The sequence below is a fragment of the Corvus moneduloides genome, chromosome 6, assembly GCF_009650955.1.
Source record: "Corvus moneduloides isolate bCorMon1 chromosome 6, bCorMon1.pri, whole genome shotgun sequence".
Classification (NCBI taxonomy): domain Eukaryota; kingdom Metazoa; phylum Chordata; class Aves; order Passeriformes; family Corvidae; genus Corvus; species Corvus moneduloides.
Window position 1 is genome coordinate 16,235,216 of NC_045481.1, and position 24,494 is coordinate 16,259,709.

Below are 24,494 nucleotides of genomic sequence, written 5' to 3' on the forward strand. Positions count from 1 at the left end.
GTCAGGTGTAAGTTGCTGTACTTTTGAGTCCTTTGATATATTTCCAGCTTCCAGTGTGCACAGAGGCACAAAATAAAACAGCATGCTTTATCTAACACTGCAGAGAAAAGTTCATAGCATGGGTAAGAGCCTCCACCCTTTAAATAACATTTATTGTCACTGTGGCTGAGCAACACAAAGCTGAGATAGCTTAAACGGGTAGCCTGACATCCCCTTTCCGAAGGAGGAATCTTGGAGCAGTGCAGAGTCTGTTTGCCAGACTGCCACTCCTTAATCCTGGAGCAGGAACCAGGCCAGGGAGAGGAGATGTGATCTGAAAGCTATAGCATGCTGCTAATTTCCTGCTATTGCAAACCCTGTGGGGAATCCCAAACCCGGCACAGGCTGGACCAGCCTTGGACCATGCTCATGTTCTCCAGAGGTAGACTGCAGCAATATATACAACACGTATTGCCAGCAAATCACTAAGCACTGCATCTGGAGCTTTATTTCAGAAGCAGATTGAAATTATTTTAATTAAAAGCACACTGACTTTGTGATGGAGTAGCCCAGAACTGTGCATTTACAACTATCAGTTGATTTCATGCACTCATCCCAAAAGACTGTAGCATGCCAGCTTTAGAAAGGAGGTGCTCTCCCCCACTAAATCAGTGCTGTTTGAAGATACAGTTCTGTAAAACCTGTATTATGTTTTTCAGGTGGTACATTGCATTTTGGGACAAAATTTGTTCTCATTAACATTTTCAAGAGGTTTAACTAGTCCTAGATGAAAGTGGTATAAGAGAACTTTACAGGGCTATACATAAGACTTCAAACATTGCCCATGAATTTAATTGAAAGAAGTAAAAAGTTAATCTCCATGTTCCTCAGGCAGTAAGCCCAAATACAGATTTAAGTCCAGAGAACTATGGCACAGGTGTGTCCTACACAGACTAGAGAATACCTCTAAAGGTAATGAGCAGCTGACAATTTGCAGTATATCCATTAATGGCCCAGCTGGTCACATGCATTCTGGAGCTGGTAAGTGACATATATCATCTAAAGATACAAAATACCATCACATGCTGCTCTACAAAAACCTCAAGCTGACATGTAGAAGCTTGGGACATGAAACTATTTCAGAAATACGTGATCCGTCCATGGTTCATTCCCTTTGACCAGGGAGGGACATGAAATGCTGAACTAAGCACTGTCTGCAGTATCTGATTGGAGATGATTAGAAAGACTGTGAATTGTAGAATGCTAATCATGCTAAGAATTTTCTAGGCCTGCTCCTGTCCTGGAGCCTGTGCCTTCTAAAATGGTCCCTTGTGTGACTCAGTATGACCCGAGACCTTGTGGCAATAAGGGGCTAATAAAAGAAAGTACTATGATAAAGAAAAAAAAGTAAATTGACTTTCCACTACAGCAGGCCCACATGATGGAAAATTCACTGGGATGTGCCTTCTAGAGAGCAAAAGCAGGAGTTTGCTCCAGGAATAATCACAGAGATTAAATGTTCCTGCTGGTTGGGAACATTGTCTCTTCTGTTTATTTATTTACTTTTCTTTTTTTAATTACCTAAAGAGAACGTGGGGTTTTTTTCAGGCCAGGCTACTTGGAAATGAACCATTTGGCTTGGGAATGCTCAGTGTGACAATGTGTCTTTCTGAGCTTTCATGGATAATGTGAGAGCTGGTGGGACTGCCTGTGACACTGGTCCTATGGCCAGCCGTGTTTTCAGCTTGTAGCGCTAGTCAGGAATTTCTGAGTTCTGGTATAAGAAAGGTAGGCTTACCTTAACGATCTGGGGACAAAAGTGTGAGTGTAGGTGTGAGTAGTGCAATCTGGTTCTGGGTTTGTACAGCATCCAGTGAAATAGTTCACCCACCTCAACAGTTGCTACTAAAGTAAGCAGAGATTCACATTTTAAGTACTTTCTCTTAAATACCTCCAAGGGAGAATTCAAAGTGCAGTCAATTTCTGTTGCCTTCACAGGCACCCAATTCTCCCAGTCCTTCTGGTTTCCTGGCATAAAAAAGACCTGGGCACACTGAAGGATATGCAGCAAAGGACTGCTGTGGTGGTTAGAGGGTGGCAGCACATGTCATACAAGGAGAGGTTGAGAGAAGTGGATTTACCCTGCCTTAAGAACATGAGGTTTATGAGGAAACTGTACTGCTTGCTGCCTTCCACTGTCTAATGTGAGTGTGTAGAGCAGATGAAGCCAGATCCATCTCAAAATGCATGTGGACAGGAACAGGTAAAAGTTGCAACACGGGAAATTCTTATTAGTTATAAGGAGAAATGTTATCACAGTGAAGGTGGTCAAACACTGGAACAGAGGTTCAAAAACTTTGTTGCTAAAGGTTGTACCCTTGGAGAAATTCAAACCTCAACTGGAAAAGGCCCTGAGCAGCCGGACTGAATTGTCCCTGCTTTGAGTGGAGGCTGGGACCAGATGACTTACAGAAGTCAACTTTAACATGCCTTGTGCAATGGTTCTGAAACTGCAGTGCCTGAAGTGCAGTAGCCTGTGTCTGATACTGCTCTAGCCTTTGATATATTGAAGGCCCCCATGAAATGAGATATTCTCTTTTTCACATAGACTATGAGTTTTAGCACTGATTTTAAAGTGCTGTAAGATCTTTGAATGGAGTGGGGTGCTTTTATATTTGCTTTGGAGGCTCTGTTACCAGTTACATGTGACTCAAAACTCACATCACAACCCCAGGGTCTGCAGGCAGTGAGAATTAGAAGGCCTTTATAAGAAGGGAACCTTCAGATCTCTGCCCATGGCTGCAACTCTTGCCAACTGCTCCAGGAGCTGTCATGATTGACTAAAAAGATTGTTATGCTTGGCACTAAGGGCATTGGGGACCTTATCAGGCGAGAAAATTGTTTTTCATATTTCATCGAAGTTTCAAATCCGTCCATGTGTCAGCATGCTTTATAACAATCTCAAAAGTGCCACAAAGCCAAGGTAATTCTTGTATAAATGTTAGGACCTTTTGGGCTCTTTTATAAGCAAAGAATGGGTAGTGGAAGAAAGCCAGTGGAGAAGAAAAATCTCTGCAAATACTGGCTTCCAGGCTCAGACAGCTGTGTCCTCATTACTGTTAATAGCAAAGAGCTATGAATGTTGGGCAACATTCCCCTCTGAGTGTATACATAGCAAGCCATCTATTTATTTATTTCAGTGGTGGTGATCATAGGAAAATGCCTATAACCCCTGCTCAAATAACTGGCTTTAACTCAGATCTGGCATTCACTGCTTTATAATGCTTGAACCACATTTTCTTGCAATGTTCCAAAAATTGCCGCCAGCCAAGTGGGTTGCAAACTATCCTGGATAATGAAAACTGCGTGGCTATGGGAGGTTTACTTTGTTCCAATTAGTGTGTGATGTGGATGTCCTACTGGCAGTTTTTTCCTGCTCTCCTTACTCTCAGTTCATGGCTCCCTGAAAAAAGAGGTGTTTCAACTCAAAGGGCTTTTCCCTCTTTCTCTCCCTAACCCCATTCAGTTACCTGTAGGGCCTAAATGAACACAGGAGATTTCCAGATTTGTGACATTCTGATATAGCAAGATCTCAAAGGAGATACGCTGAGCCTATAGAGGCAGAAAGTTATGTTTTGTTTAGCCCCAAGAACTTCCAGTTTTGAGCAGGACCATGACAGGTTCTAGATGGTTGCAAAACTCCCAGGCAGGACAAGATGTGAGGCTGAAACTGCATTAAAGAAAATTTCTAATAAAAGTTACATAACATTTGCAGGAGTCCTGGCCCCCCACCTGTAAATCAATAAATCAATTGAGATAAGGGCAGATCTTCTTCCTCTGTATTGATCCTGGCATAAAACAGAAGTATTGATCTGGATGTCTTGACTGAATTTTCTCTCCATGAAACAGAAGATTCATTTCACTGAAAAACTGATTAAAAATCCTACATTTGATAATCGTTTCTACTTCACTATATGAGCTTCCAGACACACATTCTGCAAGCCAGGCTCTTTTCCCTGGTTTTAATGCTAGGTTGAGGGATTTACGTGTTAGCCTCCTGGAGAAAGTCAAAGTGCCCATTGTATGTGTGTTTGACTCACGCAGTTTCAAGTGACATGAGGCAATCTACAGCCATGCCACCTCCAGCTGGTGCCTCCTTGTATGCTCAAGCCAAGCTTCTTTGGATACTTTAGATTCTTTGAATCCGGTCCTTTACTGAATGAGATGCTGGTGATTATTGCTGAAGCTTTTGTGAGAGATCAGTTAGTGACAAATCTCATATTGCTATTCCAGTTTCCCATGATAGAGATCTCTTGTTGTCTTTTTTTCATGTATATTGAAGATTTCAAGTTATCCTGTGAGAGTGACTACAGCATTCATACTGAATTATCTCTATGGGTATGTACATATTGCTCACCTAGAATCTCTCTTGTATTTTCAGTTGTTTGCACAACATGCTTGATGCTGCATATCCAAAGTGGCTGCATTTTAATGGAAGAAGCAGCCCTTCCAATAAAAGTTTCTGTTATAACCTGCAGGTGGATATTTGTATCCCTTTGTTTTCACTGTGGCTTTAATTTCTGGATCCATTTGGATCAATTTCTTCTGCCGTATTAAAAGTCGGACTGTTCTCTTCTTTACTAGTTATTGTGGTTTATTCACAGTCCCAGACCTCTCTAGCCTGCCAAAACACTTGGAAAAGGAGCTCTTAATGACTCAGTTAAAATGTACGGTCAAGAAGTTCACTTATTAGAGGAAATGTAAACTGACCACCAATTGGCTAAACCAGCTGGCTGGACTATTTGTGCTTGAGATTTCTCAAAGCTCCCCAGGGAACAAAAGTGGGAATAGCAGCTCTCTGCTTTTAGTTCTCTCATGTTCTGTACCCTAACAGAAAAGTCTTTGAAAAAATTTGTTGGAGGAGAAGCCAATAGCATTTCACTGACATGTTCAAAAGCTTTATAAATAATGCTTTAAATGCCTATATTTTTGATATATTCTTTCTTTCAGGGTCTTTTTTAACTAACCCATAGATTTGTAGAAAAATACAATTCAGCCATAGAAAATTCTGTTCATCAGTGTTAATGCTTCTACTCCTCTTCTGTAAAATTTTATAAGCCTTCTCTACAGATTCTTGCATGAGACTATTTCATATCATGCAGCAAAGGGATGATTGTAAGGATCTTTTTTCTTATTTCTGAGTGTGCATTTCCTGGCTCTGACTGCATATTTTTTGTTTCCATTACAATAGAAAGTGCTACTTAGATAACCTCCCATCAGCTGGGAGTATTCTCAATAAAAGCTCACTGGCTCCTCTTACCACCCTACCAGCAGATCACAGTGTAGCATGTGGTCATATAAAATAGATAATTTTGAGAAACCACAATAACACTTCATTTATTCAGCTGAAAAATATGCTTCCTGATGATGAAGATAAAACCATGTTGAGCAACAATTTCTTTGTATCTCCTAATTCAGCAGGTTCAGTGTCATCAGTGGAATAGTAACACATCTACCTCACTTCAGCAGGGTACTTGGGTCACTCCCGTTCTGCTATACTGCAGCTACTTGAAATAGAATAAGTGCAGCAGGGAAATAGCTGAGATTCCCAAATCACATGCACTGATCATGCACTTCATAAGATGTGCAGAACCTGCAGCAGGAAATCATGAATCCAGAGAATACAGTTATGTTCCAGTCCATGGAGTTTCTATGTTTAAGCAAAGCTCTTAGTTGAAATTAGTAGGGTGTCTTATTTTTGATCTCAGAGTTAGCATACTGACTAATGTGCATTTGTGCAAAAGCTCTCATGGGACACCAGGAACAGTCCACACAAGTGGCTGGGATCTTGTACCAACAGGGAACCCTGTGAATGTGTGGGAGTGAGGATCTGTGGTCTGCAGGTGATGCCAAGTATGTGAACCACACACAGGTCTGTTCTGAGCAGAGAGGGGAGAGGCTGCTGGCCCTTTAGTCCTCTTGCTGTGCACTTCTCTACATGGCTGTCCTGTAAATCTCAGCCACAAAAGCAGCACTAGAGCTGCACTCAAAGAGCAAAGTCCTTCACAGTTTAGCTGTTGTTTATCATCTTTGAGTAATGTGAAAACTGTGCTTGCTAAGGAAAGGCTCAGATAGCTGGCAGGAGACATAGAACCTGTGACACATGTTGAGCAATTTTCATACCAGGCAGAGGGAGCAGAATTACAGATTCATGCCTCACACTTATTTAGTGTCCATTTCCAGACTGACCCTCTGTGTGAAAAAAACCACTTTAATCCTTGGTTAGCCATCAATCAGTAACCTAATGCATATGGGATGCAGATAGAGAATTAATTCAGCAATCAATGGCCAGCCCTCAGAGAGTGAAATATGCAATTAAACAGGTGTTTAGGGAGTTGATCTTGGACGGTGTCCAAGCTCAGCGGGGTCAGTTGTCCTTGGAAAAAACACTGACCCCACACAGCAGCAGTTTGAATTTGGCTTCAGTCTGCACTTTAGGAATGTGGCATTGTTATTTCTTCCCTTTTCTTATCAAATGTAATTATATTGAGAAAAAAAAAGTTTTGAGAAAACATGTGATTTCACTGAGTAAAAATCTACTACTGAGGAAATTACTTTTCAGTGTCCAAATAAGGAGTGGGGGAGAAGTTTGGGGAAAGTGCTCTGTTCCAAGTAATCTTGGAACTGATACCCATGTTACTGAGCTCGGATGTTTAGTCCTGGCCTGCAATTATGCCTATAAAAAACAGACATCCAATCTTTGTATTATTTTAAAATGGAGCCCTGAGGGTTATAAATGACTGAACGAGCTTTAGTGTTTGAGCAGACAGAGATTCTGGAACAAGCTGTCAGCTTTGAGCCTCTCTTCCAGAATGTTGCATCTTAAAAGCAGGATTAGCTCCTGGGGTTGTGACAGTAAAACAGTGGGACTAAAACACAGACAGAATAAAATAAAGATGTAGGGCCCCAAAATCACACACATCTCCTTGTAAAAGAGGGAAGAAGATTTTCCATGGCAAACATTTTCCAATCTGCACGACCTGTGCTCTCACAACTGTCAAATTAATCTTCAGTATTACTGTGTTGAACCCCATGGTGCTACTGGCTCTCAAATAATCACGATGGCAAAAACATACCTACTTTTGTCAATGGCTGATCAAAAGAAGGAAACACAGCCATAGCTACTACTGTGACCCACAGAAATTTGTAGCATGATTATCAGCATTCATTACTTAAGAAGGGAAGTCATGCATGCTAAATATGTTCCAAAGAGAACAAAATGTAACAGTCCATCTGTGAAACAGCACACATTGCCAAAAGCATATTGTCTTGGAAATCTGCTGTCCACATTGGCTTCCCCCTTCATCACAGAGTCCAAGCAAAGTTTCACTTCTAATTGTCAAAGTCTCCAAGAGCATGGTTCTAGCTCAGAGATGATAAGCCCACATCCTTCCATGACAGCTCTCCACTAATGCTGTTATTCTGTTGTCAGCCAGCCAGGAAATCTGCCATGGAGGGAGTGGAACGGTCACAGTGCCCTGAGCACAGACCATGCCTGTGGAGGGATAAGCACAGTCACACATCCCACCATTTTCAACACCAGTGGCTGGACTGAACAAGGACAATAGTGCCCCTGTTCCTGTTGTGGCAGGTGCAAATCATTTTGGGATGGAACGTCTTTGGTAAACTTTCCACTCTATGCATTTACTCTGTCATTTGGTATGTAACCACATGCTCATAAGGACCAAGACTTTTTTTTTTCCTTTAAAAGTAGCTTTTTGTCAAGAAAATCTTTTCCTGCCTGAAGGGCTCAGAAAAGTCTCTGAACTGATGAGGTGATGTTAAGGACTTGGTTTCTGCCTGTATTCTTTAATGCACAAAGTCCTGTTTATGCACAATCCTTTTTTTTCTGAGGAGAAGAAAGGCAGTGTCTTTGCTTACAGTTTTTGAACCACACCTTCCAGAAGGCAGGTGATTCCAGATCCTAAACACCTCTGCTCCGTCTCCTGTTGCCTGCTGGCTTCTTCCCCTGGCTATCCACCTCACAAAGTTACTTAGAAAAATCTACTACTTCCTGCATGACCACATCCTCTAACCTACAGTTTAGTCCTCTTGAGGCTCTTTGATTCAACAAATTGTCTGTGGTAATAACTTGGATTCTTCCTCTTTTACTTGATTCATCCTCCATAAAGTAGCAATCACTCTGTGTGTACTGAAAGGAAGGTGGTTGGCATGCTCAACATATTTAGGCTGATGACTTAACATCTTCTAGCAGGGAAATGTTATTAACGTTTTCTGTGTTTTCCACATATTTCAGAAGTTACTACAAACATTAGGGGTACAATTTCTCTCACTAAAAATCAGTTTTCAGATGCTTAATCAGTAGCACTACTAAAGTGTGTGTCTTATTTTTATTTTGAATTTGTCTTCTAGACACTGAATTTCATTTCTTTAGTTTTAGTGACCATCTCTAGATAAGAACACAGTTTCCATGAAGAGGTTTACAAATCACAGGCAAATATACCTTGAACCTTATCTGAAACAGATTACTAAATGGAGTATTATCTTGCTCAAAGATAAATTTTCATGGCTTGGAATAACTCTTTGGAATCTCTTGGTATCTCTTTGCAATATCAGTTTTTGAAGGTTGACACTAGAAATGTATTTCAGTAATTATCGCATTGATGCAATATACAGTGGTAAGAACAATTTCCTGTGTCTACTCAGTGTTCTCATGTTTATGCTTGTCTTTTCAGCAACATGATGACAAGAAAAGTTCATTTTCAAGTGATTATCTGTAACAACCCCAGAGTTATTTTTTGACCTACATTTTTTACTCTTGATATATGACCTTGCATTTGTCTGTCTTGAAAAGCACTTTCAAATGTGCCCACCATATCTAGCAAAATATTTTCATATAAGACTTCATTTGACATTTTAGTTCTTAACTCCACCAGCTTGTGATCCTGTGGATTTTATCACAAATGTGGAAAACAGTGGGCCAAAACCAGATCCTCAGAATTCCACATTTATGATTCTCTCTTGATATTTTTGAACTCCTAGTTTTAGCCTCTTTGGTTTGAGAAGTACTGAATATGTCTGGTCTTAATTCAATGGATTAGAGTGTTGGTTTTCTTTTTATGCTGTGATTTCTCACAGTATTATTGATACAAATAAGACTGGTCTCAGTCCTGCATTCTTGGTGGACATGAGTCAGTACAAAAAAAGATCTCCTGATAAGAATTAGCCTCCCCAGTGAGATGTGGTGTTCTGCTGCAGTTTCACATCTAGCTTTCCTTTCTGACTATATTAATATCCTGACCCACTTTTGTGTATGCATGGCTTTTAAAATTTTTTTTTCTTTAATTTATGAGCAGTGAATTAAAAATTTCATTCATTGTTCTATGATGTGGCTAAATTCTAAGGAATCCACTAATGTCCATTAATACTAGCTTTTACAGATAATAAAACACAAAGCCAGTAATTTGCATGCTAAACACAATTAGTTCATTTATTTATTTTGACATTGTAAATGATATCTATCCAGTCACCAGGCATCCTGCCATCAATTAAAAATACAATCTGTACCAATAAAAACAAAGCATCAGCACATCACATCCTACAAAAGGCAGTCAGCCAGAAATACCAAAAAAACCCAACTTTCTCCACCCTTGCAATCCCCAAATGAAATTCCATTGCCCCAGCCACCTCACCTCTTGTTTAAATGTTGAGTAAAGACAACATCACACCCCAGAGTTGCTAAACCAACCCACCACAGCCATAATTTTTTTAAGGCAAACACGGTGATCTACGAGAGAGGATGTGGTTAATTTTGAAGTATTCAGGCTTAGGCTCTTGCAGCACGTTTCCTTACAAACAGATATGGAGATGCCATCTACCTATTCTCCCATGCTGTCAGTAACCCAGAGATCTTTAAAACTTATGGCTTGGAGCCATGAGGCTCTGTTCATTGTAGGTGGTATTTCTTAGGAGGCAGAGAGCAGTGGTCTGGATGGGCCATGTTGTTGCTCTCGGTATTCATCTGGGAAGTAACACAGTGAATCGTTCCCACTTCAAGTCAGATTTTAATTTGTCTGGACTCCTGCCCTAACTTCTGCCTTTGGAACTAGCTGTGGGAGCAGTAATGTAGACACAGCAACTGGAAGGATGGATAAGAGAAGCGAATACAACAACTGGAAGGACGGGTGAGAGAATGTACATGACCACTAATTTAATAGCGTACAGCGGGATAATCAAGAGCTGAAACAACTAGAGCCAGCTCTGGCCAAGCACTCCTTGGCAAGAGAAGTTTTGAACAGTGATCCATCCTACCCTGCCTTGGTTCTCTAGTGTGCTTATAAAGTGCTGAACAACTGGTCCCTCAAAGGAGTCACACAGAGTCAGTAGTAATTTGAGAAAATGTGAATTTGTTCAAAATTTTTAGGTATGACAACCTTTAACATCATTTTTTTCATATGTAATTTCACAGCAACACTCGCGGTCCTGTCTGTAAGGGTAAGAAGAGGTGTGAAAGCCAGATAACTCTTAATTTGCTACTGACTACATCAATAGTTCTCTTTCTGCTTCAGTAACTGCTGGAATCTCTGAGGTTCCATGCACCGTTAGGGTAGAGCAGCAACATTCTGAGTACCATAGAATTTAGCTGAAGGAGCCTCTGATGCTTCCAAGGCCCTCTAGTAGAACACAATGCTTTCAGAAGATGGTTAATCTTTTATTTTAGATCTCACTAGCCGATGTTGAGTCTGCACAAAATTTCTGAAAAAGTGGGGCAGGTTGTACATGAAAGACTACAAGACAGAAAGGTCTGTGACCTGCTCTTGGTTTTGTTTTCTTAAGTGGTCATAGGCTTGTCCTTTAATTCCTTAATCTTGAATTTCCTCATTAAAATCCAGGTGCACTGGTATTTATCACCAAGTGGGATATTGCAGGGTTTTGTAGTCCAGTTTGATTTGTATTAGGATTGGAAGGCATTAAATAAAAATGGACTCACTGTGAACAGGTTTTGTACCTAAACCCTGTTCTGAAGAGTTTTAGGTGTTAGACAGTGAGGGAGGCTGGACTATGGCAGAGATCTGTGCTGGCTCCTTGACCTGCAGAGTAACCACCACATACTTTAGTCTGTCTTCACTGAGGACAGATCTAATTTGTATTTCCTTCCTAGTCCACCTCACAGCAATTCTTCTTTGTTGCCACATTCTGAGTCATCGAGCCAAAATCACATGAGGCATCCAGTAACAGTAGCTGTTATTAAAGACTAGACTTGTTTGGATGTAGGCAATATTTTCTAGGGATCTTGGTGATGAAAGGTACTAAAAGTAGGTTCAAGTATAATGAAAACCATCCTTGAATTATCAGTGATGGGTGACAGCATCTGATGCTTTCGTGGCACTGATGCTGAGATCATCGACTATCACAAATTATTAACATCTTGGACAGTAGAGTTTCTAGGATTTCTTACTAGCATGCTCCCCTTTAATAACTCTTCTGCTCTCCAGCTGATTAGACGTTACTTTGGGGCTCAGATGACAACTCATTGCAGTATTTCTGTCCATGGTGAAGACTGTGACACCAGTTACGCTGGGTCGGACACACTCTTTCAGGCTTCAGAAAAATGTACCTCAGGGACTTCTTAGCCACATCTGCTATCTTTGCATTGAGTAGGCATTACAGTTTTTTATTCTCTGAATTTGTCGTATCTGCTTTGAACCTACAAAGCTATTGGAAACCTATTACCATGTACAATTAGCATCACACTTTTGCTCTAGTATTGTGTATGACCCATCACAGAGGCAGAAGTAGTACAAATGGGCTTTGAAGTCCCAGAGCATGAAGACACCTAAGATTTGTGCTTGAATGGGACAGAAATAAGATGTGCAACCAGAAAAATAAATTATTCACACCTTATTGATGGATTGTCATGTTCTGCTTGCAACCTCTTGCAATTTTCCATTCAAACAAAAGTGTCCTGGAAGTGTTTTGATATAGCTTCTGTGCCTATCCATTACAGGCAATCTCTTGAAGTTCTATGGCTAGTTTTCTCCCCAGTGGAAATAATCTGAAATTGTTTTGGGGTTTTTTTCATTTCCCTGCCAAATGTCTAGTTTTGACTTTAGCAACCACACCTGTTCTCACTGTATGCTGCACTGTGTAAATGGGCTGGGCAAGGCACCCTCTGTCTCCCAGGTCTGATATCCTTCAAGAAGACACCTAATGGCTGGCCACTTGTTGCACCAATAGTTTTTTCAGTGCACAAATATCTGTTGTCACTTAGTGAGCCCATATAATGTAGTATAATATATAATGTAATATAATATAATGGGGCAGACAGGCTGGGATTATACTACCTGTTTCAACTATGAAGGCTGCTTCCCAAAAATAATTTATTTGATTGTATTGGCTGGGTCAGACTGTAATGGCACCTCATGGTAAGGGGCAATCTTAGAGAATGCCAGACATGGAATACAGAACTGGGTGTGCACCCTCAGGCCCAAGCAAAAAGATTTGCTGCTACCAGTAAAGCTGTTTATACCTGTTGGTTGCATAAAACTTCTTTAGTGAAGTCACCAAGGTACTGTTCAGTGCAAAATGTGAGGACTCAAGGTGTCCTGCGGAGACAGCTTCAGGTTTATCAGGTTTTCTGGCAGAAATTCCACAGGAGGCCTCCATTGTAAAAATGTTGCATTCAAATGGAAATATGCTTCCAATACCACCACAAAAGGTAAAGAAGACTGGGAGTAAGCAAATAAATCTGCTTGGTATATAGCAAATGGAAGAGGTTCAACATCTTACTTCTCTGGAGTGGAGCTCATGCAACTGCTACAAAGATGACTTGGGAACAAAACCAATCCCATAGCCACCTGTTGCTTTAAGTGAGACACATCATACCCCTGCAAGAAAAATGCACCACAAAGAGTGGAGGATCTGTAGTCTTCAAACAGCCTTGCTACCATATGTGGTGAGATCATGACCCTCATTTTGTTTTCACTTCGCTTCACCTATTAATATTACTGGAAGCAGGGAACGTGGAAAATGAAAATCTCTTTTCTAAGCTTAGTGCAGACTAGAAAAAGCAGAATTGGCCAGATCCCAAGGTACCATTCCTAAAACAATAAGCAAGCATGATAAATAGAAAGCTTTTTCATTTAGAAAACATTAATGTCATTGTTATTAAATTTATGGTTAGATAAAATCTCTGTTCAGATACTACCAATTATGTGTGATATGCTATGAAGGGAGGATCCAGATTTTTTAGCCCAATCGTAGAAGCAATAGCTGAACTGAACAACATATTTATGGACCTATATAGTCTAGACTTGTTATCTTACCCCTTTCCCACTTCCCCCACCATTTTGCCAGCCTTCATCTGGCCAATAAATACATGAGAACCAATTTCTGGCAGAGTTAATTACCTCTAATTGTGACCCTCTTGTTATCTTACCAGCTTTGACTCACCATAAATTGCTCCAGTACAGATGTTGGCAAGATAAGAACTCTAGACTCCCTCCATATGTATAATATACATGTATTTATTTATATATCTGAACATGTTAGATATGCTGCTGTGGTAGACTGGATCAGTTAATTCATGACTGCTAGGATTGTACAGCTGACTGGCTATGCTTGCTGCCTTGGGGACAGATACAAAGATGTAATTCCTGCCCTCTGCTGCCTGCTCCAGCCCAGGGCATCAGCAAGATACTTTCAGTCGTGACCTAACAAAGTCTGGATTAATAAGAATCAGGGGAGGATCAAGGGAGTAGCATTGCTTAGATGACACAGTGCTTCAGCAAAGGCCAGTGCATAGTATGCTGGAATAAAAAATAGTTTAGGTATCAACAAATAAAACATAGAAATCTGGTTTGGCTGAAAAAATGACACAATTTATCTTTTGGTATTTCCATTTCTGACATGTAGAGGCAAACCTGATGCCTGAATCATCAGGAAAGATATTGAGCAAGGCGTGATTCAAATTGAACTTCTGACTCTGAAAGGCATTTTTAATCAGTTAGGTTCCAGGGCCCTGGCTTATGTAAAAGTAGGAATGCTATTCACCTCCTTTGTAAAAAAAAAAACCAAACAAAAAACCCCCAAAAAAACCAAAAAACCCACAACAAAAACACCCTAAGGGTTTGTAATAAAAACCCAAATACATTAAAACCAATAAAGATTGGGGGGGGGTTGAGGGGTGGAAATTAAAAGAAAATAGTATTATTGTCAGGAAATTGATTCCAGGGTAGTATACATTTTTTGGTCAGGTAAAAGTTGACTTCGTGTCTGAAAAATTATGATGAGATGGTCTGCATTGGTGGGGGTAGGAAGTAATTTTTTTTATGTCTCTGAATTGTGTTTGTACACCTCTCGAACTCCCCTTCATCTCTTAGTCTTCAGTGGGGTTGCACAGCCTCTCCCTAGGGCTGAACACTGCCCTGTAGCATGGAAATCCCAGCTCAGTGACATAGCAAATGTGGAAGTAACAAAAATTTTGAGATAATGAGAGACTTTCCTTGAGGAAAAACACTGAGAAACACTGGGTCACCTGCAAAACTGAGAGATTTGATGTGCACCCTCAGTTCTCACTGCCCTCAGATGTTTATTATTGTGAATTTTCCTTCAGGTTATGCTCATTCTCTCTACTCCTCCAAACTTGAGTTCCTTGCCCAGAGGTGGTGTACACACTGTACAGCATGAAAAATCTTTTGTTGTTGCTATTTCTAACATTTTCCTTCTGTATTTCTGTGTTGCAGATGTGGATGAATGCGCTTCAGATTCTCACCAGTGTAACCCCACCCAGATCTGCATAAATACTGAGGGGGGCTATACCTGTTCCTGCACTGAAGGCTACTGGCTGTTAGAAGGCCAGTGTTTAGGTAAAATCCTCATGGGATATGGTATCTGGGTATCTGTATATGTGTACCTGTGACTCCCTGAAATAATGTCACTAAGCACTTTTGTCAAGTACACATTTAAACCTTCAGCTCTGTGAAAAGTGTCTTTTGTCTCTGTAAGTGCCATTGGGATGCTTGGCAGAGAGACTCCCTCATGGAACAGAAATGTAGATGTAAATGCCATATGACTAGCATCATAATAGTGTAATAACTGGGCTTTTCATATTCCCAGTCTGAAGGATTCCCTTTCATATAAGGTCAATTGTCAGCGTGTATGCATAAGGATTTTTGCCCCAGCAGACCTGTCCTTTCCTTACTGTGACAGTGTGGACCTGAAGGGATCTGTATTCGATACCAAGAAATGGGACAGACAGTAAATCCTTAGAGACAACCAATTCTTTTGTTTGGGGATGAGAAAAAAATTACCTCTGAACTGGGTGCCATTTCAGTATCTTCCAAGCAGTTTTATTTCAATTGTATTATTTTCCTTGCAGCAATGTCCTGTTCATCCTTTTAGCTCAGTCCTGTTGAAAAAACATCGCTCAACAAACAGCACAGGAAAACCTTTCATTACTCCTCTCCTCCAGCCCTTTCCCCTCACTTGACATGCTCATGGGATGATGATCTAGATGTTAATTTTAGGTACACAGGTAGGACCTAGGAATCAGCATACAACTGTTTTTAAGAAAAAGTTTGCCCATTATTAGTTTTTTCCCTGCAGTGCAGGCTGTTTGGTGCCAGCTCTGCAGAGCTGGACCATCCTGTCACACCTCCACTGGAAGGAGAATGGGCTTTCCCTGCCCATTCGTCCCTGGAGCATCTCCAGTTACTTTCCAGCTTTCTCCTCTCCTCTCAAATACCAATTCCACGAAGGACTCACTCATGGCTGCTTTCCTCACTACTGCAAGCAGCTGCTGTGTAATCACCTGGCAGGAACCAGGCTGAGCCCTGTCCAAGCTGGGGTCCGTGCAGCCACAGCCACTTCAGGGAGTCACTGTCTCGTAGTTCCCTGGGATAAGAAGTCTCCAAGGCTCCTGCTCCTTAATCTATGAAAAATCAACTTCTCTTGGGAAAAAAAAAGCTTGTGCTGGGGAATGTACAGGCATATGTGGTAGGGTGGGGATGAGGAAGGGCAGGAAGGCAGATTCTGCTCTGCATCACCTGTTCTGTTACCCATTTACTTCTCCCAGTCACAGGCCAAATGAAAGGGTTGTGTGCAGCATTCAAGATTTGAACACAGATCTAAAATATTCTTCTGCTTGATGGTTATAGCAGAGAACTGAAATGGCTGCATTGCTGAATTGATTTGAGTACCTGCTTATGCTATTTAAAATAGGCAATAATATCCCAGTATTGCTCTATTTAAGTAATCATGGGGTGGATTATTGCAAGGCAAAGGAAAAACAAATTGTGTTTAGAGTTGCTATATTTTTCCCTAAATTTCAAAGAAGTCTCAGTTTTCCATACTTTACACTGGCTTTGGAGAAGTGATTTTTGCTGCCATAAGGCAGTAAAGGAATATTTACTGTAATCAGGGGCCCAAGTTGGGTTTAGAGACAGATTTTTTGGTGCACTGTTAGTAAATCACCGTTACAAAAACCTACACTTCTATCTGTTGGAATTATCCCTGTAAAGTTTACACAGAGGAGCCAGTGCAGCAGTATCCACATAGCCCACTCACAAGAAGCAGCCCTGTTGAAGTCCTTATCCTCAAAATGTAGCACTCTTGAGATAACAGTGCTGCAAAAGACAAAGCATGTATTTAAAATAATGCATTGTGTCAGTGCAATGAGGTATTAATTCACTTAAAATCCATGTTATTTTTGCAGGATTTGGTGAAGCCTACTGCTGGTGTACACACCAGCACTGACCTGGCCTTTAGGTTATCTTGCTAACTGACTGCAGAAAATACACGGGGTTTTCTATTGCAGAAATTTAGCTTCAAAGATTTGAGAGCAGCCTTTAAAAAAAAATCTCCATAAATCAAAAGCCAGTTGATACCAAAGGAAATGTTAAGCCTTTGAAAGAACAACTATTCCAGGTGCTTCATTTCAGTTCTTAGTTCTGGGGCAAAAATCTTCTAGCACTTACATATCTTAGAGCATTTTCTTGTGCTCATAGCACTCAGTTGCATGCATTGCTAATGCTGCAATTCAGCCCAAACTGCTATTTTGGCATTAAATTAACTGTTTTTACAGTCTGTAATTTGTCAGTAAAAAATTCATATAAAAAGAGAATGTGACTATTTAGAAAAAAAGTCTTTCAAAAATATCCTCACTAAATAAAGAAGCCTTTAGTAAAACATAGTGCTGTTCCAGTGAGTAGCTTTGGTATATGTGGAGGCAAAGAAGGTTTCTATTTTGATTCTGCCAAAATTTCGCTGCAATGTTGGCTGTGGTTGTGCTGGCGTGCTGTGCCAGCTGTCAGGTATCCTTTGAGGGAGCTGCTTAAAAGAACAGACTGGGCTGCCTGATTTACACTACACTGAACATTACAGCAATGACAATCAATTCATCAGACACACTGGTAGATGTCAGACATGAATAAAACCACATTACCACATTCTACTGGGGAGAGGTATATTTTAACTATAACTCCATATCTGAACGCCTGGAAGTTTGACTCTTACATCCATAACCAGTGTGCTGGGCTATTTCTGTGTTATCAGTACTGTTGGCTCAGTGTGCTTGCTGCTTTGTATCTCATGTGAACACGCAGACCACTGTACTTTCCATCCTTCCCACCCACAGATATCGATGAATGTCGCTACGGCTACTGCCAGCAGCTGTGCGCCAACGTGCCCGGTTCCTACTCCTGTACGTGCAACCCAGGCTTTACCCTTAATGACGACGGGAGATCGTGCCAAGGTATGAGTATGGTAAACCATGGCTGAAATCCTTTGTCCCCACTCAGTAACACCCTTAAAGCTTGCTTGGTTTTTAGAATACTAGTAACCTTCCCAGCACTGCTTTTGAAAATGTTCACAGGTTTGTTAGACAGGTATTTCATAGTTTCCCAGTACCTCAAAGGGGTTTGGGTGCAACATGACCAGTGTATCAGGAGAAATATGCACAGAGGTCCAAACCTCAATTCACTCAATTCAGTGGAATTACCAAGAGTTCAGGCACTAAATTTACTATTAAAATCTGAGGCTATGTGACCCACCTGAGACAGGAAACCTTTGTCAGTTCATTAAATCAGAGTGTCCCAAGATCCAGACTGGAGTCCTGAGATTAGACTACCTTTTGCTGTGATGTGCTACCTCAAAGTCAACACGACCTCTTCACAGCCTCCCTAGCAAAGCAGCGAGCATCTTCCCACATGCTGCAGGAAAAGGTCTGTGCTAATGATGCCCAGAAGCTGCTAATGTCCTACCAGGAAAAAAATATTGGTTTTGCCTTAGCCCGAGGTTTCCATAAGGACCCCTTGCATTATCTTTCTCAGGAAAATCCTGCTGCATTTTTTCTCAGGTCTGTTATGACAATATTGGTTCAATGGTTTTCAAATTGGGTAAGGAGAGAAATATTTATAATAAAAATTTCATCCCCATCTTCCATGGTATTTTTTTTATTGAAGACATTCCCAAAATACTTTACTTCCATACATGTTGCGTTTCCAACATGCTATTCCCAGGCATCAGCCTGAATCCAAATAAACAACACTGACTTGGTTATGTTTTCTCAGAACAAATCATTCTGACTGTACAGCTAATGTCTTTGAAATGCCATGCAGTAAAAAAAAAGAAAATGGAGTTTGGGGAGAAGTCACTGATGAATTTGGCATTGGTTTCCCATAGATGTGAATGAATGTACAAGTGAAAACCCTTGCACTCAGACCTGCGTCAACACCTACGGCTCTTTTCTCTGCCGCTGTGAACCTGGCTATGAACTGGAAGCTGATGGAGTTAACTGCAGTGGTAACTGTCTTTATTTATTGTTTTGGTTTCTTTAATTCTATTATGTTTACTTTTTCAAAGGTATTGTTTTGTACATACTTCTAAAAAATTTTTTTGCCTTGGTCCATGGTAGCAGCAGGAAAGCTGAAATTCATATGATCCTCTTTCCAGCTAGAGCACACAGCAAATACCCAGAAAAGCTCAGTGGAGGAGGGCTGCAAATGGTTTTAAAGAAATAAGCTAAATATTCAAAAGCTCCAAGGTAACAGCAAAACATAAGAAAGCATTTTGTAATGCTGAACAGGAAGCTTTGTTAGAGCAAGTAGAGATAGTCCTAGAACATTCTTCCATGATTAAAGAAATACTTTCTATTAAGCACTTTTCCATTTGTCTGTTGAATGCATGTATTCCTCTTGCTCTTAACCACTGCTCACTTCTGCCTGAAACCTTCCCCAGTTTCCCCTGTATGGCTCTGGCTTCACTTTAGTAACAATATATGATTTCTTAGTACAGTTATTGCTGATCTGTTCAGCACACAGCAGAATAAATTGTGCTTATGTCACTGTACTTTTTCTTCTCTGCTTTTTAAAAAATTTTATTATTTTAATTGAAGGCAAAACTTATTTCTTTGCTTATTGTCCCCTCAGCCTGATAAAATTAGAGAATTTGGCCAATATTTCTTGGAAGGAAAAATGCACTGGAAAATACTTGAGTTTTAATTTACAGTAAACAGATGTAACATGCTGTTTCTGAGAGAGAAGATATGTGAGATGCAGTGTACATGATTAGTGTTTCCCAAGATATTTTTCCTGCAAACTTCCTTGTTATAAGGGAAAGAATAAATATTAAATATCTAAAGGTTCTTAAGCATTAAACATTTAGACTGCAACATCTAACTTAGTGTTCTGTTTTCTAATGGAATTTCTTCTTCTAAGTTAGACTCCTGAATGTTTTTTATGTGCTGACCTCCTGAGCTACCTGGGGATCTGAACCAGATAAGTTCATTGCAATGCCCAATAAGGTGGTGCTTGAGCCTCATCCATGTCAGACAGTTAAGCCAGAAAAAGGGACTTTCCACCACCCAGATAGAGAGCAGAAAATCTTTTCCTGACAATCTTGTGCAAGAAAATGTTTGACAAAGCAGGTCAAGCTTCTCTGGATGAGCTGCTTCCACTTCACAGGCAATCACTAGACATCTGAGGCTCACAAAAGGAATGCCTGGTTAGGAGGACACTCTTATGAGACACTCAGGACTCAGATTTACTTCAACAGGAGCAGGGTTAGTCCATGGCCTAGCAGCCAACTTACCTTGAAGTTGGGAGGCTTCTTGCCCCAATTCAAGGAGAGAGGGAGAGATTTCAACCTGGCTTTCCCAACATCATCATTATTTTCTAATCACAGAGGTCTTCCAAGTGCATTAGATGTGCTCTGAAATGACAACCATCTTGTTGTCTGCACATAGTCAGCAGAATGCCAGGAGCATTTAGGAACACTGTGGGCTCAGCAGCAGAAATGTAGGACCCTCGGGGCTCTAAGTCCCTCAGCACTTGACAGCAGCCAAGCACCAGTTATATGAATCCAATATGCTGGAGGTCGGGGCTAGGATGCCAGAGGGTGGTTGATATCTCAGTCACATTACGGAGTCAGCCCTCAGTCCATGTGTTTTCAGGAAGGTATTTATTTCAGTGAACTCACTGGGGAAACTCACACAATAACAGGATTATGTAGGTGTAGAGTTCCTTTCATCTCCCTTTTGATAATCTGATTTCAGCCCTAAAGCCACTTGGATATATTTGGACTCCAAATACTTTCCAATCCATCTGCACTAAACACCAGAAGTGGATAAATGGACTGAGCCCAACTTAGAAGAAAGGGAAATTCATTCTGAAGAGTAAAAGTGATTTGCCTGGGAGAGTCAACATGTCAAAGCTGGGAATAAGAACTTGGGAGTTCCTGGCTGGAACTCTGGCCTTTGTTTCTTTCTTCCCCTGAATGGGGAAATAAGGAAATGATTAGTGGCAGCCTCCCTCAGCCTAGTGCCTTTGCATGTGTTTTCCCCTCGGTCAGCCATGCCTCCATGTGCAGCTCTGAAGTTCGTCTTTCTCACTTGAGCACAGCTCTGCAGAACACAATGACTGGTCAATCCATGAGTGCAAGGGGAAAGAGCACAGTTTCTGCTTTCAGTCAGATATTTTGACAGACTGCCTAGCTTCCTGGGTATCTGAGAGAGGGCTGGGCCTTCCAGTATGTCTGACCCAGGGTGGGATGAGCTCTTGTAGTCTTGCTGGAATGACTTGGAAGTAACTGACTAGAGGCTAAGAAACATAAAAGAGACAGGGCTGGCTGCAGGAGTTCTGCTGGAACCCATGTGGCCCTGGGAAAGTGAAGCTTACTCTCCAAAAAAGAGGAAAAAAAAACAAAAAAAAAAGAAAAGAAAACTACTGCCAAGTCTTTCCTTTTAAATTACAGTTGCAGCTTTGTTGTCAGAGTATCTCTGACGTAAAACAGAAATGAAAACATGGCCAACTGGTGACAGGTATTAGAAAAGAAAAATAAATAAATAAAAGACATACATTGTGTTCAGCAGCAGCTTTGGTTTCCTTAGGAAAAAAGTGTTTAACCAAGAACTTGTATAGCATTTTGTCAGGTTGCTGCAGAGTTCTAGGGAGCTGGACAGTGCCAGCCTCCAGCTGAGGTGATGGGCAGGTAGTCTGGATGGCTACCTGCCCGCAGGACTGCTCTTTTGACAGTAAAGCCAAAGACACTAAACTTTGTTTTACCACTGCAGACATGGACGAATGCAGCTTCTCAGAGTTCCTCTGCCAGCACGAATGTGTGAACGGGCCTGGTTCCTACTACTGTACCTGTCCTTCAGGGTATAACTTGCTTGACGATAGTAGAAGCTGCCAAGGTAAGAACATTCCTGCACTGAGTAAAACCTGAGGGGACCAGAAAATAGATCCTGTGTCTAGAAAGAGGTTTTCAAGAATTGAGATGCTTGGTCCTGGAATTGCACAGTGAAGTACTTGTAGGGGCCAATTATGCAATTCTGGTAAGAATGTCATCACGTGAATATTCCAGCTGAGGTGAATTGGTGTGTTGTTTTAAGTAAGACTTTATTGACTAGGAAACAGCTACACAGGAAAGACCTCAAATGCTGTCCCCTCTGCTGCACATCTCTACTTTTCCCATTCTCTAGGGTCGGAGCATTTGAGCAGCCAATTCCTTTCCGGTTTTTTTGCAGCATTTAGCATGTGGGAGCACTCTAATAAGCAGAAATGAATGAAGTAAAAACTGTTCTTAGAAGAGGGATCAGTTATAAAAAGGCCACCTCTTGTGGTGCAAGAGTTTTATGAATTTTGGGCTAATTCCCTAAGATGCAAACTGGTTTGTAGGATTGGTATCTTGTACATATTTCCCTGCTTTAGCCTTTCTCTCATTCCTTGTGTTTTAGATATCAATGAATGTGAAATAAGAAACTTCACCTGCACTTCACAGCAAACATGTTTCAATATCCCAGGAGAATATAAATGTTTAGACCCAGTACGATGCGAGGAGCCTTATCTCCAAATTAATGAGAAGTGAGTAACATACCCACAGCCACAAAAGCAAATTCTATCTGTGAGAGTTGTATCCAAATAAGCTGCAATTTTGCAACACAGCCATGAAGTCTGTCTAAAGAGCTATACATACATGCTGCTGCTGCATTTACCACTGGTAAGCTTTTATAAAAATAAATTGCAATTCCTTACCAGGTCACCAGGTGTGATATGATATGATATCATGCTCAGATGTATGTGAAGTTAGACTGGAAAAACAGGTATCAGTTAGTTGAGAAAACAGCAAGGCTTGTGATGTAATAAGAGACGTTTACTTACATTACTCACTAACTTCACATATACCCAAATGCAGCCTGTTTATCAGTAGGAATATTTCCTGCAAATGGTAACTAGCTTATGCCTGGGAAGTACCTTAACACATTAGATGATAGTTAGAGCAGGATACAAATAGTTTCTTACTGCTTAAAGGTTAAAAGTTCTGAATAGTTCACAGACTGATCCGCCTTGCCCAGAAATCGTGTATGTCTGGATGGGGCTGTTAGCACTGTTACTGTCTCAATTGGGAATCATTTGAACAAGCAAAAAAAAAAATCCTACATTTCTAAAAATTGCCCATTTCTTTTACATTTTTGTATGTATTTTCTGGGGCTCAAAATATTTCAGTTCCAAACTGATCTTGATATATTGCAGTCCCTATTATTTCATCCACAGTGTTTGCACTAACCCAATTACCTGGAATTGCCTGGTAGCCCCATGTATTTTATAGAAAGGCAAGAGATGAATAATTAGCTTCTTTCCTTTATACTTTATTCATGTCTTTACATTGCTTTCTGAACTAGGGCAGCTGAAGAGTGGACACATAGTGTTTGTCTAGTTCTGGGTTTACCTACCTTCAGAGGTGGTAGTCTTAAACTGGAATTTGAAATAACTGAATCCTCTGTATCTAAATTCCCCAGAGCCCAACTACAGAGACCTTGCAGAGCAGCTTGCACCAGAACTCTTGACCTCTGAGCTTTGTGTTTGGTGGCTTTGGCTCATGTCTAGATGGGACTGCACTTAATTTGTGACATATGTCTAGAAGTGGTCAGTATAAAAGCCAAGTGAATTCCTTGCATCTGTGTTTTCTGTGGAAGGAATTGGGTGTTCATAATGCCAGGAGCCTCTTGATGGGGGCCATGCCAGAGGCACTGTCTGAAATTGATGTCAGTAGTGGAGGTTATAGAAAAAATAGTCAAAAAGACCCATGCCCCAACATGTCAATTCCCCCAACATGGCTTTTATAAAGGGATATCCTGCCTCACAACTTTATTAGAGTTCTCTGAAGAAATCAGCAGCATGTGGCTAGGGCACATGGACTGATGCAGTCTCTTTGCATTTCCAAAGGCTTCTGAAAAGACCCTCACATAGTTACCATGGAAGTTAAGCAGTCCTAAGTAACAGAGAAAAGTCCCTGAAACAGAAGAATAAGAGGCTGAAAGACAAAAATTAAACAGAGGATAGTATTAAATTGTCAAGTTTCACACGGAAGTTCTGCAGAGGTCTGAGCTGGACCTACTTGGTCCATCATAAGCAACCTGGGAAAAAGAATAAACCATGATACAGGCAAAGTCTGCAACCATATCTGAAGACAGTAGATAAAAGACTGGGTAGAAAAATATTGCAAAATAAACCTCAATGACTGTGCAATAAAAATGGCAGATAAAATTCAGTGTAGATTAATTTAAAGTAAAAAGACAATACCAGATTAACAAATTAAATAAGGAGCACTTATCTGATCATAATCCATCCAAACTGAGATTTGAGAGTTGTTCTAGTTCCATGAACTGCTGTACTCACTAGAGATCAGAAAAGCAATCTGAATTTCAAGTGTTAATAGGTAGAGAATATCCTTGGAGCACATGCTATTGTGTACCACATCTTTAAGACTGTGCAGTTCCTTCCCCTTCTGTCAAAAGAAATATAACTGGATAAAGGTTCATAAGAAGCAATGAGGATGATCAAAAGTATGGAATAGCTTCCTTGTGATGAACTAAGCTCTAAGTCAGAACCCTTCAGCCATGAACAGGGTCAAATACAAAGCCCTGAGATGTCTGAGGAGGATGAGCAGGGATTGACTGGCTGCTCTCCTTTCAACTGGGAGCATCAGATGAAGTC

The 24,494-nt window shown here is 40.7% G+C and overlaps 1 protein-coding gene across 2 annotated transcripts in view; it reads left to right on the forward strand.

The window, feature by feature from the left end:
* The window catches only part of FBLN5 (fibulin 5), a 48,614-nt gene that overhangs the window by 16,951 nt on the left and 7,169 nt on the right, over positions 1 to 24,494 (forward strand). For both annotated transcript variants that reach the window (XM_032112636.1, XM_032112635.1), the window contains exons 5-9: positions 14,745 to 14,867; positions 17,636 to 17,752; positions 18,682 to 18,801; positions 21,569 to 21,691; positions 22,235 to 22,361. In XM_032112636.1, the coding sequence (XP_031968527.1) occupies positions 14,745 to 14,867; positions 17,636 to 17,752; positions 18,682 to 18,801; positions 21,569 to 21,691; positions 22,235 to 22,361 (610 nt within the window). The remainder of the gene's footprint in view (positions 1 to 14,744; positions 14,868 to 17,635; positions 17,753 to 18,681; positions 18,802 to 21,568; positions 21,692 to 22,234; positions 22,362 to 24,494) is intronic.